Source organism: Culex quinquefasciatus, chromosome 2 (genome assembly GCF_015732765.1).
Source record: "Culex quinquefasciatus strain JHB chromosome 2, VPISU_Cqui_1.0_pri_paternal, whole genome shotgun sequence".
Classification (NCBI taxonomy): domain Eukaryota; kingdom Metazoa; phylum Arthropoda; class Insecta; order Diptera; family Culicidae; genus Culex; species Culex quinquefasciatus.
Window position 1 is genome coordinate 181867849 of NC_051862.1, and position 21102 is coordinate 181888950.

Consider the following 21102-nt stretch of genomic DNA (forward strand, 5'->3'; position numbering starts at 1 on the left):
CTTCATTGGCCCCTACAAACTTTGAGCCAAACAAAAAAATACAAATAAAATGCACTTCCGATTTTGGTAGAGAACCGCTCTGTTGATTAAAAATAATGACTGTTAAGAAGTGCCGGAGTCGGGTCTTTTGGAGAGCTGGAGTCGGTGTCAACAAATTCTAATAAGCTAGAGTCGAATTCAGACTCGAAGCCGCAGTTGTAGTTGGAGTCGTAAAATTTTCATCAATTTCAGTGAAGTCGAGTCTCTTGGATTAGCTGGAGTCGGGGTCAAAGTCGCTGAAACTCCAGAATCCGGAGTCGGAGTTGGAAACTGGCTCAGTATTTTTTCAGAAGTCGGAGTTGCTTCAAAAGCTAAAAATCCAACCGACTTCACATTATTTATGTAGCTGTGTAAAGTTGAAATTCCCACTAAAACTGATTAAACAAAAAAAAACTCACCCTTTCCGTCACTCCTCGTCACATCCGTTTTCCTCAGCCGCAGCACGTACCGGCTGCCCTGCACGGCCATCACGATGTTGGCGTTGCCCTCCGCTCGGTACTCCAGCCGACTCTCATCGATCGCCGTTACGTGGTCCCGATCCTCTTCGTTCTCCTCCTCGTCTTCCTCCCGATGGCAAACTACCTGGTCCTGCTCGATCAACCTGTCATCAGCATCGCTCACCCTGATGATCAGCGGCCACTGCCGTCCCAGCTCCGCCACCGGTTCCGCGAATCTTCTGGATACCGGAACTCTCCAGTGCTCCAAGCAGTTGCTCTCCAGCGCAACTCCTCCCGCATCAGCTCCGCTGTAGCTGTTGATCTTTCCCATTTTGGGTCGATTGAAACGCTGCACCAATACCGCAGGACGCACTTCTGCTGGTTGAAACCGGAGATTCCGTCGAGGCCAAATAAAGTGCACTCTCCCTTAGAACTTGGCGTTGGTCGTAGCGCGATTGACCCCGCTGATGGACCCGTATGGAAGCGTAGATCAGCTGCTACTGACGGCTTGATTGGAGACAATTACGGGACTCCCTGCTGCTGCTGGCGCTGCTGCCATCATCGTCGTCGTTTCTCCGGACACTAATGAGTTTCAAACCAGGGGCGACTCCTCCGTGCGACTCTTGCTGCACGCGACCCGACTCTAATCCATCAATTCTTCGAAGTCTGGGGGTCTCTGCTGGACGGGGAAGGGCCTTCGCGCGTGGATTTCTCTGCAAGTGGAAACGAACAGAAACAACACAGCGTATTATAAACTCTGGAAAGCCAACCAGCTTGGGGCACGTTTGAGAGCTACACTGAGAGCGCGGTGTGGAATCGGTGGTGGACCGTAACTGGTCACCACCTGAGACTATCCATGATAAAAACAGTCATCGGCGTCATGTGATAAGAACCCCGTGCGCGCGGTTGTGGTGAAGGTGGATTCGGATGACGAATGTTTAGGGTGGCCCCACGAAGTTGGTGGGGTGACTAGAAAGTCCGCCAAGTGGAACGACGGCCTAAATTGGCAATCACAAAAAAATGACTCATAGGTAATTAGTTTGTTTGATGTTTTAAAGTGACATATTACTCATACCAAAAAATAAAATCACTAAACCATATAACAATGACTCATTTTTTTATATTTTAAATAACTTCTTAGTATCTTGTTGGTCAAAAAAATCGCTTCCAATCCTGAGATAAAAACTCGGTAGCATGTTGACATTCTTCATATGGAATGTAGTTCCAATAAAAAAATGCTATTTTGCATTTTGACGCTCAGGCATTCACGACTACTCTTTACACTTCGGATTAAAACTCAACCAAAAATATTTTAATTTTTTTTTTTAAATCTGCATGTATGTCTATTTGTCAATAAATATTTTTTAAATTTAATTAAACTAATAATTTGCCAAATCTTTCCACTTTGTTATCAACTGAAACTAACATTCCTCCCTAGTTTTAGAACAGCAGTGTTTACCAATATCAAACTTAATGGCAAACAAAACCACACCAAAACAAACAATTCTTATCGGAACCACCTTAAACAGATAATACGATACAACATAAACATTTGCACGTCCACGGCATAGCAAACCTGTGCAAATTCAGGGCGAAAAAAAGTGTAATGAGTTCATACTCGAACCATCCAGTTTAGATCGGGCGATCCCAGCCAAAACAAACAAACAGCCGGCTCACACGTCAGCGATACCATCTCCCTCCACGTGAAACACCGCGTGTCTTATTCCTGTAGGGGAAAGGTACCGAAACTTGATCAAAATATTACATTTAAACAAAAATATTGTAAAAAATTAAAAGAATTTGGCGATAAAAATTTTCTTTTTTTTTTCTTTTTTTGCAATTTTGCAAATATTGCGATAAAAACCTTCTGTTTTTTCTGTTCAGTAAACAATCAACAATGATATCAAAAAACCAACATCAGCAAAACTCCGAGACATAACGCGTGTCGTTGCAAATAAAAATAATAAAATAATATAATATTTACCAAAGCGACTCCCTTTTGAATGTGTGGCGATGACGCCCTGTCTGCTGTGCGCGAGTGGAAATTTACAATTGGCTCAACTTGAGCCGACTGATAAACATTGACAAAAATGGTCAGATTGAGATGGCATCACAAATCTTACTGAGTTATAATCTAGAAGGTGGAAGTTTACAAAACTAATATTTACGAATGATTCGAAATATAAGTTTTCCGATTGGGCTCAAAATTTTGCTGGGAGTTCCTGGGACGAAATAATTAGACCGTTTTTTTGTTTTTTAGTTTGGTCACCTGTCACCGCCGTGTTAGGATGGTCCAAAAAATCACTATTTTCGTAAATTTTGGCAAAAATCACACTTTTCAAAAAATCATACTCCGCGCCATTTCAACCGATTTTAGTTGTCTTGGACGCAAATAAGCATTTGGGTAGCCCTATGTCAAATTTTATAAATTTTTATTTATCATTTCTGAGCACTTTTTTTATTTTAATGCAAAAAAAAAAATTACCAAGGGGTTGGAAACTCTTAGAGCTATACTTATTATGTTAACCAGTATATCAAAATATATGTTAGTATACTAATTATTTTCTTTACATACCGCCAGTATACTTACCAATATACTGAGAGTATCTTAATATACTAACAGTTTGTTGCTTTTCGGTTAGTATACTAACAAGTATACTGGAATATCATTAGTATACTCAGTATTCCTAAGTAATATTAGAGTTTCCAGCCCCTTGAAAATTACAAGACAACATTTTTTTTTTTTGATGGATCAACAATGGTCCCCTTGGAACGCAAATATGATGTTTTCTGTCAAGAAAGGCCATGGAGTTAATTTTTAAAAATTTAATTCAAAATCCTTTTTAAATTCTTTGCGGTAGTTCAAAGGGTTATTATACTCAGAAAAACAAGCTTTCAAATATTGAAATTGAAAAAAAATACCGATTTCGTAGAGAATGGGGTCCTTAAATTAAGCTAAAATTTGTGGTATTATTGTTCACAACGAGTGAACAATAATATCACAAATTTTAGCTTAATTTTAGGACCCCATTCTCTACGAAATCGGTATTTTTTTTAATTTCAATATTTTAATTTTTCAATCAGGCTGAAACTTTTTTGGTGCCTTTGGTATGCCCAAAGAAGCCATTTTGCCTTTGGCATTTTTATTGTCCATAAAATTTTCGAAACAAATTTTGTAGCTGTGCACACAAAAATGATTTATAAAAATTCAAAAATCTGTATCTTTTAAGGGTGCACCAAGGAAGTTGTTGTCTTCTTATACCAAATTTGACAAACTTACGGACCCAATCCTGCAAGAATTTGATTGTAAAAATAGACAAACTTTGTTGTAAATAACTTTGGAGACAGTAATTTAGGGAATGAATTAAAAATCATATCGAAAGATCCCGTAGTTTTAATGATACTAAAATGTCTGTACCAGAAATCTGTGTGCAAAAGCTATGGTTGAAGTGTACCGTTAAAGATTTTTTTTTGTCTTCGGCCAAGTTGTAGGTATGGATAAAGATTGCAGTAAAAAAAACTGATAGACGGTAAATTTTTTTTTGTGATTTTTAATTTCACTTTTTGTTACTAAAACATGATTTCCCATATTATTTTGGTCCCCGAGAAATGATGCTAATTAATTTTAATCAGACTTTTTCACTGAAAACTGAAACAAATTTTTAGAAGAAAGATGATGAAATTTTAGGTGGATAGGTCGACTAAGAGTCATAGAAGAAGATATAAAGAACGGAAATTTCCGGAAATTGTCCGAGGAATCCGTTAAAAAAATAATTTCAGGCAAAGGCTCTTCAAAATCGCATTTCAAGTTTTCATATGACCATGTCAGATGTTTGGTTAGATTTTTGAAACATTTAATAGCTTAACTTCTAGACAGCTAAAATCGGATGAAATGACGTGGAGTGATGATTTTTTTTTATTTAAATTGTGGTTTTTGCGAAAATCGTCCAAAAACTACATTTGTTTTACCACCCTAACATGGCGTAGGTCACCCTGATGGCCAAACTAAAAAATACGGGTCTAATTATTTCGGCCAAGAAACCCACCGAAAAATGTTGAGCCCGATTGGAGAACTTTTTTTCGAATCTTGCTGTTTTCGTGGGAAATTGCTGAATATATGCACAGCAAAAAATCCGATGGTAAAATCGAATGCAAAGACGGTGAGATAGCCGAGATAGTTGGGGCGCGGACTTGGTAATCTCACTAGATTGTTGTTATTTTTGGGCTGTGCGAAATCTTATTTTTTTTTCTTGCCTACATGCTTTTTGTGTACACGTTTTCTCAAGCAATATTACATGCCTTTGCTCACAAAGGTGATGTGCATGGTTTTACATGCGATTTTACACGGAAATTTTTTACTGTGTGTCTTTACTGTAGAAGTGGGCAAAAAAGAGCGAGTCGCATAAAGAGCCGGTTCTCTTAAAAGGGAGAATGAACCATGGCTCACAAAAAAAAAGAGCCGCGGTTCTTTTTAAAACTACAGTCTTTTAAAAGAACCGTTTTATTTTTTGTTTTTAAACCTGTATACTTTTAACTTTATAAGTATAATTCATTGAATTTAAAAAATAGAGTACTAAATTTGAATTAAAGAATTAAATATATAATTTCAAATATTTAAATGCTTATCAATTACTGTCAAAATTGTTCCACGAGGTACTTTTTAAATTTAAAGATAAAAAAATAGCAAAAAAAAGGTTAAAGAGAGTTGACATTTTGAGAGCTAAATCGACACAATTCGTTTGCAACGTTCTCATCAATGTACATTGAAAAACTCTAAATAGCATTGCTTCCAGTATTTAAATGCCACTTAAAAGTTTTCATTCATATTTTAAGTTATTTTTCTTTGAAATGACTCCAAATGTAAAGCTGATTGATTTTTTTTCACAAAATATTTTTTTTGTTGCTTAACTCATCGTAAAGATGCACAAATTTTTTTCTCGAAGACAAATTTTAACATTTCAAAAAGCTTAATTTGGATTTTTTTACAATTTTCGATATTTTTGAGCATTTGTTTAACATTCCAACGCCCAAGGCTCTAAAAAAGTTGGAACGGTAACTTCAACTCAATGGTTCTCGGGCATAACTCAACCAATCAAGATGATTCTTCTTTCCAGTGATTTGTTAGGATGTCTAGATGATTCTAGACCTTTGCATCATTCCTTTGTGGACCATCATTCAGTGAGGTACTCCTGGATTTTAGCTCCTGAAAAGTGCTTAAAAAGTGCAAAAATGCCTCAGGGCAAGAAAAAGAGGCGGTCCTCACCAGCAGGATCGGCAGATTTGAAGAAGCTAAAGAATGCCGAAGCGCTACCTGCAAAGCCAGGCAGTTTGAGCAAGGACGCTCAAAATTGTCTGGAAACCAGTTCGCTACCCTCCCTGTGGACGTGAGCGAGAAGGAAGAATTTGAACGACGGGAAAAGTTGCCACCCATTTTTGTGAAAACATCGTCATCGGATTCGGTGCGAAAGTGGCTGACCGGGTTTATCAAATCTGGTGCTTTACGAGCTTCCATTCGCTTGTGTGCTGATGGACTCAAAATTCTGCTACCTACCAGAAAGGATTACAACTACGTTCGGGATTTCCTGAACAACACAAAGATTGAATACTACAGCCATGACGATCCTGGTAAACGCCCCATGAAACAAGTCCTCTGAGGCCTATACGACATGGATGTGAATGTGCTGAAAGAAGAGCTCAAATCTCTTAAGTTGAACGTGATCGAAGTCTTCAAGATGACGAGACACAACAAGGACATCAAGTATCGTGATCAACTGTACCTGGTTCATCTCGAAAAAGGATCGACAACGCCGTCTGAGCTGAAAGCAGTTCGGGCAATTTTCAACATCATCGTGTCTTGGGAACGTTATCGTCCAGTGCACCGTGACGTGACGCTATGTTCGAACTGCTTGCAGTTTGGACATGGTGGAAGAAACTGTTTCATCAAGAGTCGTTGTGCAACCTGCGGAGGTGAGCACAAAACACAAGCTTGCGAAACAATCAACGAGAACATCGAAGCGAAATGCTTCAATTGCGGCGGCGACCATTCTACCAAGAATCGAAGCTGCCCAAAACGTGCTGAGTTTGTAAAAATTCGTCAGCAAGCGACGACGAGGCACCAACCAAATCGTCGCAAAACACCACTAACTTTCACGGACGTGGATTTTCCTGCTTTGGCGTCACCAGGAGCAGGATCTACTCGAGTGATTCCAAATCTGCAGCCATTGCCGTTGAATCAGCGGCAAAGCGTTACAGAGCATACAACACCTCCAGGCTTCAGTCAGCAACCGAGGGAAAACCAACCAACATCAACGGGTGAAGGCAGTAGTGACCTGTTTTCACCACAAGAACTTCTGAACATTTTCATCGAGATGACAACAACTCTGCGTGGGTGCAAAACTCGCCAGGAACAAGTAAGAACTCTTGGAGCATTCATCTTAAAATACAGTTCGTAGTTTACTCGTTCTAGTGATTTTGAATATTTCAATAGATTTATTTTTTTTTTTAGTTTTAGGTTAGGATTAGCTGTTAAAGTGATTTTTTTTTCTTTTTTACCCAAATGTATTCAATTCAATGCAATAATGTAAAACAATTTGAAGCAAGTAAATAAATGTAATCAGTTAATAATAAAACGAAAAATACAACAAAGATGAAGAGCATTAGGCCATACCACTTATCATGTAAAAGAAATGTAATTATTATAAGAATGTTCAATAAAGACATATTTAATTTCAAAATTTCTAGACCTTTGCAGAACTTAATTTGATCAAATCTGTAACTTTTGCGATCAAAAACATCGTTCCAACTTTTTTTTTCGCGTGTAAAAAAAATTCGCCGAAAATTCCGCGGAGGCAGTCGTTTAAAAAAAGTTGGAACGATGTTTTCGGTCGCAGAAATTACAGATTTGTTCAAATCAAGTTCTGCAAAATTTTAGGATCATCTAGACATTCTTACAAATCACTGGGAATAAGAATCGTCCCAATTGGTTGAGTTATGCCCGAGAACCATTGAGTTGAAGTTACCGTTCCAACTTTTTTGGGAGGCTTGGGCGTCCGTGTAAGTTGGACATGCGTTGGGCGTTCCAGTGTTAATTTTAGCAAAAATAAACGCAATTTCGTAAAATTAACAGCAATTTTCCCCAAAACCTTTAATTTTCAAGTAAATCTTCTTGTCGATAGTTTTTTTTATCAAATATTTTTTACAAGTTCAAAAAAAGGGGGATACAAAACCACACCATTTAAAAAAAATCTTTTCATCCAATTTTTTTAAAAAAGAGCGATAGAGCCGTTCAAAAGGGTCGTTCTTTTTAATGAGCGAGCGAAAATGAAAATTGCCCACCTGTAGTCTTTAAAAATAATTTCCTCATCGATTTGATGCATTTGGAAAAGTTGTTGGTATTGAATTTATAAAAAAAATATAACACTAATTTCGAAATTAGTAAAGTAAATAAATTAAAATTTAAATTGAATTTGAAACTCTCATATTTAAAAAAAAAATCAATGGTTTTTTTTGTTGTTATTACGGAATCGGTAACAACTATTTGCATATTGTGTACTGTTTTCGAGATAACGCTTCATTTTAATTATTTGAAAACATAACAAACAATAATGAAAACATCCGGATGAGATTTATTAGAAAAATCATATACGATTAACATGCAACATGCAGTTATTGTTGACGAGCTTAGGCAGATCAATAAGGTCATAAACCAGTTTAACTCCAAGACAAACAGTCAAAATTGCAGCAATGGTTAAATTAAGAACCTTATTCATAACATTTTGGATATTTTGTCTGAGTAAAACTATTCATGTAAGAAAATTGTAAAAGCTTTTTTTAAACATTGATGATATAACAAAATTTCCAGGCTAAATTCGTCTTCAACTTTGACCTGGAGGACAACTTTAAGCAGTGCGAGGATGGAATTCCCATGCCTGCGCTCAACATGTCCACGCTAAAGTTCTCCGAGCTGGACGATTCCAGCATGCAGGTTACAGGAAAAGTTATCTTCGAAGACGACTACCCGCCTCCGATTGCAGTAAGACTACTTAAATATCACGTACACCACGACCGTTAAAATTCTGTCCCTTTGCAGTTGCGATTGTACTCCTTGCGGAAGATGAGAGGTGCCTGGGTACCGGGAGAGCTTTCCCGTTCAGATTTTGACGTTTGCATGAAGCTGCAGATCCCGACGGAACCTTGGTACACCTTCACCAAACACTTCCAACAGAAGAGATGTCCCTTTCGGAAGGGGGTAAGTTCGGCAAAGGTTGCGAAGCGTTACAGAGAGTGTAAGGTTTAATGTTCGATTCTAGCATGAAGAGATCTTGCCAGATGTCCCTTATCAGGACTTGGGCTTGGGACTGCCGGCCGACTTTGCTGGGGAATGGAAAATTTTCCTGGAAATAATTGTGAACCGTAATGGTCGCAAGGTTAAGGAGTGCCTAACGATTCCGACCACGATTTTGGAGGTGTGAATTGATAAGCTCTGTAGACAAAATGAATAATAAACTACTATTTTATCTGGTCTGAAAATCTATTCCATATTTATTTAAATTATTTTACCGAAAATTCATTCCATTTTCAACTAGATGATTTTTTTTAAACATCTTCCAGCATCAAATCTGCCATCGTACACTCAGTAACGCTGACTCCGCCCCTTTTTGTGCCGATCTCAATGAAAATTTTCCACGGTCCTAGCAATTGTGGAGAAATCTTCAAACTTTTAGCCAAATTTCCAATGTTGGCCTTATCAAACGTTTCCGAGTGCTGTAAAAAAAAAAACAATTGAAATCTATAAACATGCTCGTCTACCAACAGCATATTGTTTACCCCAGCCAAGAAAGGGCAGCTCCGATGTTCCATTTGACTCATAACACCGGACCACATTTCGTTCGGAAAGTTGACCACATCGCAAAAGTTTGGGATGACTCTGACGGCCATCACTGCCCAGGTTTTGCTGATCTTGTCCACCAACCTTTTAAGCGTCACTTTAGCCTAAAATGCCAAAATTTTCCTAATTTTTACAAACACTTAAAAATAAACGTAAATTCAACTCACAAACAGTGGACTGTAGTAGTCAGCAGTGAAGGCAAATTTTCCATCTAGTGTGATATTTTCATTGTCCATCATCAGGATGTCCAAACTGGACAAATCCCAGCCAACACGCTGCTTTCCACTTTCGCAAGTCTTGAGCTCTCCATCGAAGGTGACGGTTACCACTGCCTAGGATAGGAAACTCTAAGTTTAAATCTTGAATAGATTTTCAAGGGACGAAAAGGACATTCTCACCTTTGCACTGCGAAGGACACAAACTGCTAGCAAAACAGCAACAAGTAGTACGTTCATGGTTAAGCGATCGACTGGGATGAGTTTAGTGTAATGTTTAAGGGTTTGTAGACATAATCAGATCTAAACAGGGCAGGAAATGAGTATTGTTCATGATGGATCCGAGTGAAATTGCGAGGAAATGTTCGGAGATATCAAAATCCCATTAGAACAGATCTCGTTTAAATGAAATTGATTCACATGTTCGAAGCAGCAATTTCAACGTGATAATTTCATTGCAACAAAATATTGATTGCACTGAACAGTTGCTGAACATTTAATTACAATTTATCATGAAATATGACATGGTTATAAATTGGCTTCAAATCGTCAACCTCAACTATTTGTAACAAGTGGTTTCCAATTGATCGGTTCACCATGAAAGTGCAATTCCTAGTAATTGTGTTCGCCATCACCGTTTGCCGAAAGGCAAAAGTTTGCGAGGTATGATATTCTTATTTTTCCTCCTATTTATCAATGCCAAGTCCACGTTCTTGCTTCTTTTCAAAGGCCGTGGTCACCGTTACCTTCGAGGGCGAGTTCAAGTCCTGCGACAACGGGATGGAGCTGTTCGGCTGGGACATGTCCAAGCTGGACATTCTGATGATGGACAACGAAAATATCACGCTGAACGGAAAGTTGGAGTACACTGCGGAGTACAAGAGTCCGATGACCGTGAGTTGCCTTCGTTATTCGAATCATCGAGTTAGTTTGTAAATTCTGTAATTTTCGTGGACCTTAAGGTTAAGATATCCCTGATGCGACTGCTCGACAAGGAGGGCGATTCTTGGAAGGAGGAAGCGAGCAGATCGTTTCCCAACTTTTGTGACGTGATTGGCAAAGAGGACGAAATGTGGACCAACGTGGTGGCCCTCATGGAGAAGAAAACTTGTCCTTTTGCCAAGGGGGTATTTAGCGAATCATGTTTCACAAGTTGAGTTTAATGACGTATTTGGGATATCTTGGTTACAGCACACGGAAACGTTCGATAACGCCAACGTTGGAAATGTGGCGGAAACATTGAAGGTTCCAACCGATATGCTCGGATCTTGGAAGGCAGTGATCGAGGTTGGATCCGAACGGGACGGAGTTAACGTCAATGAGTGCACCATGGCACCGTTTTTGCTGGAAGATGTTTGAATAATGATGCTTGAAATGAACTGTAATTTGAAACTACATAACATTGACTAAATAAATTGTTCTGAGGCGAAGGGTCGCCTCTGACAGAGAAGTAAAGTTGATTTGCAAAAAAACACTGTTTCATTTTTTTTAAATTTTTTATTTGTTTAGAGAACATCAAATGCCAACTTTTCAGAAATTTCCAGGTTGTGTGTGTGTGTGTGCGTGCAACCAACCACAGCTTCGGATACCCATTTCTACGCTGGCTAGCCGAGCGCGAGGTACTTCAGCTTTATCGACAAGCCCCGCCCTGAAGAACGTTTGCACCAATCGGATTCAAACGTTATTTAGAACTTCCGAACCCTTGTCAAATGGACAAGGACCCAGCGCGTATATAGTTGATAGTAACAGTATTCCTAATTTCTGTCATAGCTCACCAAGTCGCGAAGGCATAGTGTTTAGCATTTTTGCTTACCAATCCAAAGGACGGGGGATCGAACCCCAACTCGAGCGACTTTGATTTTTCGTTCATGTTCAGAGTTTCAAGATTTATATTTCCTATATTTCCTCGTTGGGAGCAGATGGGAATCGAACCCAGGACCATTCGCTTACAATGCGAACACCGTGACCAGTAAGCCACGGCCGCTCCTTAACTTTTCAGAAATTTCCAGGTTGTGCAAAAAATCTTTGACCGAGCTATGATTTTTTTTATCAATACTGATTTTTTCAAAAAATCGAAATATTGGTCGCAAAAATTTTTCAACTACATTTTTCGATGTAAATTTAAAAATGCAATCAAAAAGAACTTTTTTTGATAAAGTGCACCGTTTCCAAGTAAGGCCATTTTTATGTAACTTTTTCAAAACAGTCTCAGTTTTTTAATTTTTTTAAATTTGTGCACATGTTTGCCCACTTTTAAAAAAAATATTTTTGAAAAGCTGAGAAAATTCTCTATATTTTGCTTTTTTGAACTTTGTTGATCCGACCCTAAGTTGCTGACATATTGCCATTGCTAAGGTTTAAAAGCAGGAAAATTGATGCTTTCTTAGTCTCACCCAAACAATCCACCATTTTCTATTGTCGATATCTCAGCAACTAATGGTCCGATTTACAATGTTAAAATATGAAACATTCGTGAAATTTTCCGATCTTTTCGAAAAAAAAAGTTTTAATCAAGACTAGCATTTCAAAAGGGCCAAACATTCAAAATTACAATATTGCTTACCGAAGGCATCAAAAAAGTTTCAGCCGGATTTAAAAACACAAAAATTAAAATTGAAGAAAAAAGACCGATTTCGTAGAGAATTGCTCAGTTGCTAAGCAAAATCTACTCATGAAATTATACGGAGTTGTTCATGAGAATTTCAAACTAAATTCAAATGCAAACGTCTATAATTTTCCGTTTTTATCAGAATTTTCAATTGAATATAAAAAAATAGGAGTCAACTTCTCATGTATGATACAAATGATAAAAAAGTGTTATCATTAATAACCATTGAATAAACAAAACGTAATAATATAAAAGAACTTTTTGAACGATGAACCGAATGTAGTCTCTTTACTACATATTTAATGAATACTTTTCTAAAAAGTCATGAATAATTTAGATTTTTTTTTGATTCCCAAATTTTTGGAAATATATGAATAAAAATATTTCAAAACCACTTTCAATTTAAATCATTCAAATCGCTGTAGAAACCATTTCCGATAAAAATTAAATTACAAAACAAAATAAAATATGCAGAAATGATCAACATTTTAAATAAAATAATCAACATCAATTTATTTACAACAAATGAAAACAACAATTTCTGAACATTCCCTTAATTGTCCATGTGATTTGTCACGATTTTCTAGCAAAACCATTTCGAAAAACACATTTCAAAACTCTTCGACCTTTTTTAAATAAGAGAAAAGAGAATTAAGTGTTATTTTGAGTTAACAGTTTCAAGTGACAATTCATAAATAAATCTACATATTTCTTGACATTTTGAAAGAAAGAAAAATAAGGTGATTAAATAATAAATAAATAATTCAAAATTGAAAAGTTGCATTAAAGCGGCAATGGAACCTGGTATTTTCAAAATAATAACTTTATTAAATGAGTTAGAGGTCATGAACTTAAGACGAGGATCATTTTTGTATGATCTTTCCAAAAGAGACCTTGAATGATCCGTTTTTTCTTAAGTAAATATGATTTTGAAATTTGAAATAAACACAGGGACTTGATAGTCATAGTTAAGGCTACCAACTCTTGCTGAACCAAAGTCCATCGATGTTGAGGAATTATTTGATAAGGTTTTAGATATTGGAGACTTCTAAAAGATAAACTGTGACACTGTGAGGAATTCTCCAATTACAAAAAATGCTTTGATATCACTTCGTTTAGCATGCTTTAACCCTCTACTGCCCAAATTTTGTTTTTTTCGAAAATATTTATTTTTCCCGTGTTCAGGAGGTCATTTTGAGCAATCTTTGTTCTACGAAAAACTTTACTTTTCTTGTTTTATGTTTTTATGTTTTTCTTGTTTCATTTACAGTATTTTAATTTGCATTTATCTTATTTAGTTTATGTTTGTATTTGGTAGTATTTGGCCTACTCTACCACCTAATATAATTACATTTCGCCTATCTAATTTTTTCATGTTTTTTCAGTCACTTTTTCAATTTTTTGCATGTTTTTCACATTTTCTGCTATAGAATCGCACCATCATCATTTAAATTGCAAAAAAATGCGTAGAGGCATAGTCTGGGACACTACAAAAATTACTGCATACTTCTTTTTATTGAAAATATAGGAAATGTTAGTAAAAAACACTGCCAAAGTTGACCCCTAAAAAAATGACATTTTTAAAAACATTGGCAAAGTCACATAAAACAAGTTTAACTTCCAACCCTGAAATTTTCTAAAATTTGAAGAGTTCTTCTTTCCAATGCTTTTTAAAGATCAAAAATCGGTTGGAAAATTGATTTTTGGCGATTTTTTAGATCTAAGCCCGTCTAAAGGCGGGGTTAGGTTGTAGAGGGTTAAAAAAACAATTTTAAAATTTACTGCAATTTGCAGCAGTAAAACTATATCTACTTTCACTTTCAATATTTTGTAAAACTCAGTTTAGCAAAAGCTAAGTGGCCTTACACAAAAATGGTCGCTCTAAGTTCCTCGATTGAAATTTTTACAACCTTTTTATCAGCCATACAATATTCTCAATTTCCTTTATATCAAATGGTCTCGCCAAGTTCCATCCATTCAAACGTTTTCATCAACATAGACGCTTTAATTTAGAAAAAGAAAAACAACAATTGCTGCGTTAATTGAACTTTTAACAAAAGAAACCCCGTTAAATTTACTAAAAAGGCTTTAAAATAACAAACCGACAGTGAAATAAAAATTTGCACTTGGCAAAGGCAAAACACATTAAAACAAAAAAAATATTATTGTCATCTTCACATTCCATACAAATCCGTAATATACGTAAATATCCGTACCAAAATCTGACCAGAAAAAAAACCGCAAAGCTTAACATAAACTATAAAAAAAAAATAAAAAAAATATCAAAAATCATTCTTAAATTACTAATCATAAAAAAATATTTATTTGCTAAATGCCATCAAAACAAAACGAATACATTGAATTGGGATTCATTGCTTTCATTTAATATTTGATTTGATAAATTGAAAAAAAAAGAAAAAAAAGGGATATTCAATTTTAAAAAGTCTTCACGAATTCAAACACTTCTCGATAATCAGCACTATTCTACAACGAGCTCTAATTACCCACCAGTCTAATCAAATTCGCTGCGACGCAATTACCACTCCATAACAGAGCTGTAAACTGGAATGAACTGATGTGACAAACACATTTACACACGAGTTTACGTTACGTTCACCATCATCAGGTCCTCTTATCAAAATGCCAGTCCAATTTGATTACTTTCGCATGGGCAAACAGCAAGTGAAGGGGCCCGAGCCAAAGTGCCAAAAACAACCACAAATAGGGTGATGTTATAATCCTTGGTGTCCTTCCAAATTATTTAAAAAAAAATTGAATTTGTGTTATATTTGTCCAATTTTAACATTTTTCATTTTTAACTTTGCAATCCTCATAGTTTTTTTGTGTGCTAATTAATTGCATGGTACAATCTCGCGTAAACAAACTCTTTAATCATCAAACGCAAGTGCCAACACAAGTGCATTGACGTATTTTAATCTTTGACTTTCTCTCCAGTGGCGAGAGATTGTGCAGGTTCAAATACTTTGTTGTAAAAATAAATTGGCCCCTTTAGGTGCACAGCATAAAGAAAAGACTATATTTTTGTTTATTTTATCTATTTTTAATTTATTTGTAAAAATAAAATTTCGTTACTTTTTCACTCATGTTTATAAAAAAAAAAGAATTTGCAAACTAATTATTTCACTGAATTAAGTTCAACATTTGACATTTAATTAAAAAAAACTTTTCGCTGTGACTAAAACTTTCAATCTAAAGTCAAATAAACCACAAACTGTTGAATAACTTTAGCGCCAGATGACGACAACCCACCTATACATCGTGACGCAGGCCCCAGTAAAGTCGCAAATCTTTGGAGGCCTAAGCTCGAAAGGTGATTGCAAAGTGTCAAATCAATATCAAAATACACGGGCGCGCGCGCGTTCAAGCTCGTTCGCTCGTAAACAACACTCTCCGTGCAGGATTATTGGCTAGTTGGTTGGGTAATGCCATATTGCATGGGAAAGTACCTGGGCCTCTAACTTCATACGTCAAGCGGCGGAATTGCCCTGTATAAGGTAAGGTTACGAGCGAGATAAGCTCGCATTGGGTAATCACACTTTGTAGGTCAAAATCGGCCCAGTTTGTAAACATTTATCTGATTATTGGAATGTTTTTGTATGTTTTTCTTGTTTTTTTCTTTTTTTCCATTTTTTGACTTTTCCTTTTCTTAAAATATTGTAAAATTTTTAATTATTCAATTCAACTCTTTAAAATCTTACAAACGTCAAGAAATCAATAAAATCAATTTATCAAACTCAAACCTTCAAAGAGTAAGCGGGGCACACGACACGTCCACCAAGAAGTGCTGCCGACTGGTCGCTCTCTGCCAATCATTTGGGATTTAAGTTTATTGAACTCTGTATGGCGTCACATCGTGAACGTGATTCCCCCGGCAGCGGCTGCACTGTCAGTGGGTTCTGATGTCCACAGCTGTCACGATAGCCAGTTTTATTTCGGTGACAGAGTGCTAATTTTCTTTCGTTTTTGTGCTGATTGGGTAAATAACAAAGATTGACAATAAATTTAAATTTTCCTTATTTTTCAAATTTATACAAATGCTCAAAAATGTTTGTCAGATGTCCCATAGTGTTTCCAACTAAACCCACTATGCGTTGGACAGTCAGTCTGCAAAAGACACAAATTCGCTCAAACCTCACACCCAAGTACGGACCGACAAAAAATACTGTTATTGAGTAAGTCGTATTCGGAGTGCACTTTTGCTGATTGGTGCAATTGGTTGGGTGTTTGCAAATCGTGCCGCTGCTGCCAGTTCTCGCACCAGTCAGTACCAACTCAGTCATCAACCATCAGATTTTTTTTCCTTGCAAAAATCCATTTGCCAGAATAAACCATTCCCCAAAATTTCCCAGAATTTTTTTTTACTTTTGTTTTACTGATAAAAAAAATGTATTTTTCAAGAACTATAAAACACATAAAGATTAACCAATCTTTTTTTTAAATACACCCAACTGGCAGTCGCATGATTGTGATGCATGGCGGCATGAAAGTATATCAGAATGTGCATGAAATCTGTCCTCATGCATTTTTTTACGATATAGAAGTATGACATTTTTGCCCGTTACCGACAATTATCGACATTACCGATGGCTTTTTGGTTGTATTTTACAAAAAAAAACACTTAGCAGAACGAGGATTGAACCACAAACTTCTTGGTTATTAATCCGACACGCTACCACCGCGCCATGGACGCTTGATGAAAAGTGAGTGAAAGAGCACCAACATATCCTTCTCTTTGGAGTGTTGCTCGTGGACGGGCCAGCATAGGTGGATGGCGTCGCTATTTTTAGACCACGTTTTCCACTTTTTCTCCATCAAAACCGACTACTTTATCGACATAATTTTGCTGGGCGAGATAGGCCGAGGTCTATTTTTAGACGATGACTCAGCACTTTTCCACTCTTGCACTTCAAAAAAACCAGATGGCAGCACGATGTAACGCCACGTCCCTATTATATGTGTTGGTGAGAACTGCAGATCGCTGAAATTTTTACAAGCGGGCAAAAATGATCTACGGGCTTGCTGCAAAAAATGTTATAAAATGTGACATTTTCTGCAGCAAATCCTATGTTGCAGATTTTGAGATATATTTTTCCTTTGGGTGTATAATTTAATGTTTTTAAGATATCATAATGAATTGTAAATTTTTAATAGAACCTTGAAGTACAAAGAGATTCGCCCTTATTTTTGAAACCTTTGAAGATAGCATGAAGAAGGGATATTATTACAAAATGTTGTTATTCGAAGAGATTTAACCATTTTTTAATGAGAATTGATTTGAAGACATCAGAGAGGTATATTTTTTGTGAGAATTGTGATATTCATGAATATTTATCGTTCCCTTAAATAGCAATTGAAGATGCAAAGATTTTTAGATTTGAGTATACAAAAAAAAATCTGTATGAGTAACAACCTTATGATAAAATTTACTAGTCTTTTGATAAAACTACCAATCTGGATATTACAAATCTTGGGAATGGGTTGCTATGTCAAATGGATTTTTGGGGAAGGTTTATTCTGGGGAATGGCATTCTGGGGATTGGAATTTTGGTGTTATCCTATTCCCCCGTATAACATAATCACACGAGTTTCCAGCATAGATGTGAAAAACAATTAAAAAATCTTAACAAGTTAAATGTAAACAAGAAAAAAATAAAAACAAAACATAGTAAGAGAAATTGGCTTATTCGTAGAACAGAAGTTGTTCAAAACGACCTCCTGAAAACGTAAAAATAGTGCATAATTCATTGTCGTAAACTTTATTTTATGGTTTTTTTTTAATAAAAGTTTTTTTTATCATATGATTAAAAAAATGATATTTCATGTCAAAAGCATAAAAAAATTTACAATCTAAATTTTTTAGTTGTTTTTTTTTATTTGATCTTTAAAAAGCAGTGCAAAGAATAACTCTTAAAATGTAAGAAAATGTTAGGGTTGGAAGTTTCACTTCTTTTATTTGACTGCCAATGTAATTTTTAGGGATCAAGTTTGGCTGTATTTATTAATAACATTCCCAATATTTAAAATAAAAATAAAAATGCTGTTATAGGGACACTTATTGAAAATTTTAGGGAATGTAATCAAAAATCAACATGTTAATTTTGAAAATAATTTTAATAAAAATTAAATAAAAATAATTTCAAAATGTATAAGACCATAACAAACATGTATTTAAAATCATTTTATTATCTTGAAAATTGCACATCCTTTGCCACTGAACAGTTCTCTACGGTCTTTTTCTTTAATTTTATTTTTTTGTATTTTTTAATCCGGCTGAAACTTTTTTGGTGCCTTCGGTATACCCAAAGAAGCCAATTTGCATCATTGATTTGTTCATATAAATTTCCATAAAAATTTCGCAGCTGTCCATACAAAAATGATATGCGAAAATTTAAAAATCTGTATCTTTTGAAGGAACTTTTTGATCGATTTAACGTCTTCGGCAAAGTAGTAGGTATGGATATGGACTGCACTGAAAAAAAGAATGCACGGTAAAAAATAATTTGGTGATTTTTAAATTTCACTTTTTGTCACCAAAACATGATTTGCAAATAAAAAACATTTTATTATTTATTTTATTTTTTTATATGTTTTAGAGGACATCAAATGCCAACTTTTCAGAAATTTCCAAAATGGGCAAAACATCTTTGACCCAAGTTTTTTTTGAATCAATACTGATTTTTTCAAAAAATCGAAATATTGGTCGCAAAAATTTGTCAACTTCAGTTTTCGATGTAAAATCAAATTTGCAATCAAAAAGTACTTAAGTGAATTTTTGATAAAAGGCACCAGTCCATATCCATGCTTACAACTTTGCCCAAGGCACTAAATCGATCAAAAAATTCCTTCAAAAGATACAGATTTTTAAATTTTCACATATCACTTTTGTTTGGACAGCTGCCAAATTTTTCACTTTTTGTCACTAAAACTTGATTTGCAAAAAAAAAACATTATTTTTATTTTTTAAATGTTTTAAATGCCAACTTTCCAGACATTTATAGAACGGGCAAAAAATCTTTGACCGAGTCATGATTTTTTAATTAATGCTGATTTTTTTTTCAAATGGTCGGAATCATGGTAAAATTGAATTTGCAATTTAAAATAAATTGATAAATTGCACCGTTTTCAAGTTAGTCAAGTCACTATTTATGTAACTAGTTGCAGTGTTTCATTTTTTAAAAGTAGTGCCCATGTTTGCCCACTTTTGAAAAAAATATGATTAAAAAGCTGTGAAAATTCTCTATATATATTGCTATTTTCAACTTTGTTGATAAGACCCTTAGTTGCTGAGATATTGTCATTCAAAGGTTTAAAAAGAGGAAAATTTATGTTATCTAAGTCTCCCCAAACAACCCACCATTTTCTAATGTCGATATCTTAGCAACTAATGGTCCGATTTAAAATGTTATAATATGAAACATTCGTGAAATTTTCCGATCTTTTCGAGAACAATTCAATATTACGCCCTTTTAAAATGTTAGCCTTGATTTATTTTTTTTAATTTTGTTTTCGAAAAGCACCAAAGGCACAAAAAAAATTTCAATCAGATTTAAAAATACAAAAATAAAAATAAAAAAAATACCGATTTCGTAGAGAACTGCTCATATGTTTAACTTCTTTGCAATGAATATAATTGAAAGTCGGCTTTTGCGTTTCAAAAATCCATGCCTATTGTAAATATGCAATAAAAAATAAGTATGAAATGTGTTTAATCAAATGACCAAACTCACTCGAATTCAAAATTCTGCAATTTCCTCAATTGAATTTGAATCCAAATGCCTCTCTGTAGATTAATTTAGAGTACTTTTGCAACCGATTTCAAACTCAAAATCAGAAGGGTTAACAAAAACAAGAGTTTCGTGTTCAGTCCGAGGCCATTGTCCACCAACCCGAGATCTCGAGATTCGCATATTTGACTACATTATACCAAATACACAACAACAAAAAATCTACTCTCGCTTTAAGTGCACAGCGTTGTCAGGGCTACCAGGTACGACTAAAATAAGTACATATTAATGGGTGGCTGCGTCTCTTTCTGTGTGTGTGGGCTTGTGATTTACTTGCAAATGGAGCAACGATCCGGCAATTGTTGGAAAATAAATAAATAAAGCATCAAGAGTAGAAAGCAACAACACCTCAATGAAAATGTTTGCCGCGCCGAGATTTTCAATAGATGAAATTGCAAATTCAATTAGGCATTGTTATTCAAATGTTTCATTTAACCCCTGCATAAACAGTTGCTGTGTGTGTGTGTGTTTGGGCATTGAACATCAGTTAGTACTTGGTACTTGGGTTAGTTTTGCATATATTTACAATGGTCCTACACGCACATTGACGGGTGCTGTTGGCCTGGAAAGTGACATTTTGCATTTGCATTTTTCGTCGCGATTCAGTGAATCGCCTCGTTTGTTGGTGGCGGGTTGCGTAGTTCTAAAAAAAAACTTCATTTTTGCATTTTAGGCTACAATCAATTTCAGCAACCTTTTGTTGTTTTCAAAATTTTGATGGAAATAACAAAAACAAATTCAAATGAAGAAATTTTATAAAGGGAAAATTGCAGAAATGTTATTAATATTAAAATTTCAAGACACGAAAAAAAAAAATCCTCAAAATCTTGAACAAGCGTTCATACAATTGGGACCACGAACAAAGTGTTCAAATCCCATGGTACGATTTCCAAAAAAAAAACAAAAACTCAAAAAGTAAAAAACAAAAAAACAGCAGTATTCTGCTTTAAAGCTTGAAACATCAATTTTATGTAGTTAAATTAAATGACAGGGTGGCCAGATTTTCAAACATTATTATTAAAAATTTAAGTTTCGGAGGGTTAAAAAAATAGAAGTACTCTTTAAAAAATGCTAATGCTCCAAGATAGCACAAATGCAACCAACTACCTAG

At 35.4% G+C, this 21102-nt stretch overlaps 4 protein-coding genes across 7 annotated transcripts in view; 2 read left to right on the forward strand and 2 right to left on the reverse strand.

Annotated features, from left to right (window-relative positions):
- The window catches only part of LOC6033261 (inositol-pentakisphosphate 2-kinase), a 233718-nt gene that overhangs the window by 40589 nt on the left and 172027 nt on the right, over positions 1 to 21102 (reverse strand). For 3 of the 4 annotated variants that reach the window (XM_038251592.1, XM_038251594.1, XM_038251591.1), the window contains one exon: positions 438 to 1189. In XM_038251592.1, the coding sequence (XP_038107520.1) occupies positions 438 to 807 (370 nt within the window). In that variant the 5' untranslated portion in view covers positions 808 to 1189. Of the gene's footprint in view, positions 1 to 437; positions 1271 to 21102 lie in introns of those variants that run through there. The other variant, XM_001843682.2, reaches the window with a different exon arrangement.
- Positions 8158 to 9009, forward strand: LOC6033259. The gene is made up of 4 exons (XM_001843681.2): positions 8158 to 8282; positions 8338 to 8508; positions 8566 to 8724; positions 8786 to 9009. The coding sequence occupies exons 1-4, from the start codon at positions 8220 to 8222 to the stop codon at positions 8945 to 8947; spliced, it is 555 nt and encodes a 184-aa protein (XP_001843733.2). The 5' UTR covers positions 8158 to 8219; the 3' UTR covers positions 8948 to 9009.
- Positions 9051 to 9832, reverse strand: LOC6033258. Its single transcript, XM_001843680.2, has 4 exons — positions 9762 to 9832; positions 9531 to 9695; positions 9303 to 9467; positions 9051 to 9239 (listed from the first exon to the last, which is right to left on the reverse strand). The coding sequence occupies exons 1-4, from the start codon at positions 9816 to 9818 to the stop codon at positions 9072 to 9074; spliced, it is 555 nt and encodes a 184-aa protein (XP_001843732.1). The 5' UTR covers positions 9819 to 9832; the 3' UTR covers positions 9051 to 9071.
- Positions 10133 to 11028, forward strand: LOC6033257. Its single transcript, XM_001843679.2, has 4 exons — positions 10133 to 10241; positions 10308 to 10472; positions 10541 to 10705; positions 10770 to 11028. Exons 1-4 carry the CDS (start codon positions 10176 to 10178, stop codon positions 10935 to 10937), a joined length of 564 nt encoding a protein of 187 aa, XP_001843731.2. The 5' UTR covers positions 10133 to 10175; the 3' UTR covers positions 10938 to 11028.